This window comes from Vigna radiata, chromosome 6 (assembly GCF_000741045.1).
Source record: "Vigna radiata var. radiata cultivar VC1973A chromosome 6, Vradiata_ver6, whole genome shotgun sequence".
Lineage (NCBI taxonomy): Eukaryota > Viridiplantae > Streptophyta > Magnoliopsida > Fabales > Fabaceae > Vigna > Vigna radiata.
Window position 1 is genome coordinate 9,461,511 of NC_028356.1, and position 5,255 is coordinate 9,466,765.

At 38.1% G+C, this 5,255-nt stretch overlaps 1 protein-coding gene across 1 annotated transcript; it reads right to left on the reverse strand.

Moving 5' to 3' along the window:
• Positions 1–223: 223 nt before the first annotated feature.
• LOC106763399 (uncharacterized mitochondrial protein AtMg00810-like) lies at positions 224–1,384 on the reverse strand. The gene has a single exon (XM_014647597.1). It carries the CDS (start codon positions 1,382–1,384, stop codon positions 224–226), a length of 1,161 nt encoding a protein of 386 aa, XP_014503083.1.
• Between the last annotated feature and the right edge of the window lie 3,871 nt (positions 1,385–5,255).

The window sequence follows — 5,255 nt, forward strand, 5'->3', positions numbered from 1 at the left end:
GCAAAAGTGTAGATCGGAGCACAACAGGTATGAAAAACGTAGTCTTTTCTTATTATGTTGAACATCAAAAATACTGTTTCTGAGATTCTGATTACAACAAAGGGAAAGGGGGTGAACTCTATATATAGAGTTCTAAGGGGAACAAAACGGTAAAACAAACAAATAAACAGAATAACTGTCTTCGGACAGTTAAGAGAACTGTAAAGTTCTCAATACCCTCCCCTCAAGCTGGACGGTGTATTCCGATCAGTCCAAGCTTGGGTACAATGGCTCCAAATCTGACGCGGTGCGGAAACTTAGTAAAGATGTCAGCAAGTTGTTCGTTGGATCGGACAGGAAGAAGATGCAGAAGACCCTCTTGAATTTTTTCACGAACAACGTGACGATCAAGCTCAATATGCTTGGTCCGTTTGTGAAAGCTCTGATTATGAGCTATGTGACGAGCAAATTTGTTGTCACAGTATAGAACAGGAACTCCAGACTCTTCTGTTTGAAGGTCTTGTAATAGATAACGAAGCCACTGAATTTCACACACAGTGGCTGCAAGTGCCCTGTACTCTGCTTCAGTGGAGGATCTGGAGACAGTCCTCTGCTTCTTAGATTTCCATGAGATGAGTGAAGACCCAAGAAAAATGCAAAATCCCGTGGTGGATCTTCTAGTAGTAGGACATGTTGCCCAGTCTGAATCGCTAAAGGCCTTTAAGTGTTTAGGGGAGTCTGCTGCAAAAAATAGTCCTTCAGATGGTGAGGATTTAATATATCTGAGAACATGTTGAATAACTTGATAATGAGAATTGGTGGGAAATTGCATAAATTGACTAAGGAGATTAATGGTAAAGCATAAGTAAGGTCTGGTGTTAGTAAGGTATAGAAGCTTCCCTATTAGTCTTCTGTAGGATTGAGGATCATCCAAATAGTTGTCTTCTTTGTATAAGGAGCTGATGTCCTTCAGGAAAGGGGTGGAAGAAGGTTTGCACCCCTGCATTCCAGTTTCTTCAAGTATGTCCAAAGCATACTTCCTTTGACATAGATGAATTCCTTTCTTGGACCTTGCAACTTTAAGGCCAAGGAAATATTTAAGTTCTCCAAGGTCTTTAATCCGAAATCTTTTGTGTAAAAGATCTTTTATACTGTTAATTTCGTCCATAGAATTTCCTGCCAATACAATGTCATCCACATATACCAATAAAGCAGTAAAACCTGTAGCAGTTTTCTTAGTGAAAAGTGAGTGATCAGATTTAGATTGATTGTAATTAACAGAAATTAGGTATGAAGATAATTTTTCAAACCATTGCCTACTAGCCTGTTTCAAACCATATAAGGATTTAGTTAACTTGTAAACCTGTCCTTCTTTGTGGGTATTAAGACCTTGTGGTAATTCCATATAGACTTCTTCATTCAAATCACCATGCAGAAAAGCATTATCAACATCAAGTTGATGTAGGAACCAATTGTTAGTGGTTGCAAGGGCAATTAGGAGTCTAATAGTGGTAAGTTTGGCCACGGGTGAGAAGGTATCAAGATAATCTATTCCTTCTTGTTAGGTGTATCCCTTAGCCACTAATCTGGCTTTGTGCCTCTCAATACTGCCATCAGATCTATATTTGGTTTTATAGACCCACTTACATCCTATAGGAGTTTTTCCTGGAGGTAGTTGAGTTAGGATCCAAGTCTTATTGTCTTGTAAGGCTTTAATCTCTTTTTGCATTGCTTCCACCCATTCATTTTTTACCTTAGCTTCATTGTAAGTCTTTGGTTCCCTATTGTTGGTGACAGCCATGGTATATCTCGAGTGTTTTTCTGACAAATTGTTACAACATAACAGATCAGAGATTGGGTAAGGAGTTTTATAATCATTTTTCACAGATAAGGATTGATTGACCTGATGGATGTAATCCCTTAGATATTCTGGGGTCTTTCTGATCCGTTCTGATCTTCTATTTCCATGATTTTCCTGATCATCTATGATGTTGTTGTTATCTCTGCTAGCAAATGTCTGTTGTTGTTCTTCATGGTTGTGAATATGTAAGCCATCATGTCTGTCTTCAGCAAAAAGATGATAGTCCCTTAGTAGATCATCGAAAGAGTCAGCTCTCTCCTTTTCTGTAACAATTTCCTGTCTATTTTCTTGCAGATTATTGTAAGGAAAAATTCTTTCATGAAATATGACATTTCTACTTATAAAGAGTTCCTTGGTATTAATATCTAGCACAATGTATCCTTTAATACCATTCTTATACCCTAGAAAAATCCCTTTTCTTGCTCTAGGATCAAGCTTATTTCTGTTATTTTCTAGAGTAGAAGCAAAGCATAAACATCCAAAAGGCTTTAGATCTAAGTAAGTAGGAGGCTTGTTATGAAGCATCTCATAAGGAGTTTTATTATTTAAGATGGGTGAAGGCAATCTGTTTATCAGATAAACAGCATGCCCAACAGCATATGACCAATAATCCTTGGGTATATTAGACTGGAAAAGAAGACTGTGTGTAACATTAAGTATATGCTGATGTTTCCTTTCTACAACTGAGTTTTGTTCTGGAGTCTCAACACAACTTCTCTGATGATTAATACCATGCAAGTTATAAAAATTTTCACATTTGAATTCTGGTCCATTGTCAGATCTGATGGTTTTAACTACTTTGTTGAACTAATTCTTGATCTTAATAATGAAATTCTGTAGCAAGTCTCTTGCTTGTCCTTTATTGTTCATTAGGAAAATCCACGTATGTCTACTGAAATCATCTACTATGGTGAGAAAATATCTATGGCCATGAACAGAAACCATGTTTAGGGGACCCCATATATCACAATGCAAAATTTCAAAACATTCATTAGTAGCAGAAACACTTTTTGAAAAGGATAGCTTGTGTTGCTTAGCAAAATGACAAGTGTCACATATAGGATTAAAATCTATCTTAACATAGGGAAATTTTTCACATATATGTCTAATAACTCTGTCTCCTGGATGGCCCAGTCTAAGGTGCCACAGGTTTACATCAACATTCTTAAAGGAGAAAACAATTTTCGGAGTGTGTCTTTGATCCTGTTTAGGGCAAGCTTGTAGATAATAAAGTCCATCCAGGAGTTAGCACATCCAATCATCTTCAATGTACAATTCTCTCTTATCTGGCAATACTCAGAAGAGAAAATTAGATTGTAATTCATATCTTTGATAAGACCTTTTACAGATATCAGGTGAAAACATAAGTCTGGTATATAAAGAACATTGAAAATGATAAAATCTTTGGTAAATTGTACTGTTCCAGCATATTCAACAGTAAGAGGAGTGCTATTGGGTAATTTTATAGAAATAGGTTTAATTTTGTAAAAAGTGATAAAATTGTTTTTGTCATACGTAACATGATCTGTAGCACCCGTGTCAATAATCCAAGAAAAATCACCTTGTTTATTCTCAGTTTCATTTCTCTGAACCTGATTTACCTTGTGTGTGGGTGGTTCATCAATTTTGTCTATCATCTTGAGAAGTTTATGCATTTGTTCAGGTGTGAAATGATTGAAACTGTTACCATTGCCATTGGTGATCTGTTGTCCTTTCTGAACACCCTCTGATTCATTACTGCTTTGACAAGCATTGACATTTGTCCAGTCACTCCTTTTTTCTTCTTTCTTATACCAGGGAGGATAGCCATGCTTAGAATAACACTCGTCAATTGTATGGTTCATTTTGTTGCAATATGAACATTGTTTTCCGTAACTAGAATTTCTTCCTCTGCCTCTGCCTTGGCCACGGAATCCAGAGCCTCTCCCTTGGTTTTTCCAATTCTGATCAAATTTCCATTGACCATTTCTTTCACCAGTGTTAGCCAGAATCTTTGTCTCTGTAGGAGTCTGTTTGTCCTGTCTTTCTTGTTGGATGATAAGGGAGAAAACCTGATTGACATTAGGTAAGGGATCCATTAGCAAGATTTGTGTCCTTACGGTGCTATAGGAATCATTTAATCCCTTCAGAAAACATATTACATGCTCAGCTTCCCTATACCTTAAGGAAACTTTGGATAGATCGCAACTGCAAGGTGTGGCGCATGTGCATGTAGGTATAGGTCTCAAAGACTCTAGTTCTTCCCACATGATTTTTAGATCGGTAAAAAATTGACTCACCCCCCTTTCACCTTGTCTGATTGAGTGTATATCTTGCAACAAGTCAGAGATCTTGAAGTAATCTCCCTTGGAAAACCTCTCTTTTAGCTCCTCCCACAAATCTTTAGCTTCTTCAACGTAAATCACACTTTCAGCAATGTGTGGTGATAGTGTCTTCGTTATCCATGATAAAATCATCATGTTGCACCTCTCCTAGGCATCATAAACAACATCAGTCTTCTGAGGTTTTTCAATGGTGCCATCAATAAATTTCACCTTGTTCTTGGATAGCAGGGCTCTCCTCATGCTCCTGCTCTAGGAAGAATAGTTGCTCTCGTTTAAAATTTGATTATGAGGGTGAGTCCAGGGTTCTCACCTGGGTGCAATAATAAGGGCTTGTTGGGTTGGAAACATGGTCAGCTTGATCCATGGCAGCGGTGAAACTCCGGAAACAAGAAGGCCCAAGAATGAATCAAGAACAGCGCAAGAATCAATGGAAGCAGAGCAGGCACTAGACCTGCTCTGATACCATATTGGATATGGCCCAACACATTACACTTAAGTCACAGAGGCCCACTTTCATCTGCAACCCGAAAGCATGATTATGTTCTGAGGAGATGAATGCCTTCGTGGCATATCAACCAAAACAAAGAAAGAAGAGAGAGAACAGAGCGAAGAGATGCGAGAGGCGACGGAGAGAGAACCGGACGGTGGTCGGCCGGAGGAGCTCAGGCACGGTGGTTGCCGGAGCCGTAGAAGGCAAAAGTGTAGATCGGAGCACAACAGGTATGAAAAACGTAGTCTTTTCTTATTATGTTGAACATCAGATTTTGATTACAACAAAGGGAAAGGGGGTGAACTCTCTATATAGAGTTTTAAGGGGAACAAAACGGTAAAATAAACAAATAAACAGAATAACTGTCTTCGGACAGTTAAGAGGACTGTAAAGTTCTCAATACAGATGAAGAAAAGAAGGAAAAAGACATTTACCGGTTGGAATGGAAAATTGTTCGATTCAAAGCGTAAGTCTCTATACCAGGAACAATTTGGTAGCACCCAAGCAAAATTTGATCAGTTTAAAGTTTTGGAATTTTAGAGAGAAGTCAGAGAGAATTTTATGGCAAGGGTTTTAGAGAGAAAAAGAAAGTTGACAAATG

What these genes read in the sequence shown, in the direction of transcription:
- LOC106763399 (XM_014647597.1), bottom strand. Translation starts at nt 1,384, where the DNA reads ATGGAATTACCACAAGGTCTTAATACCCACAAAGAAGGACAGGTTTAC.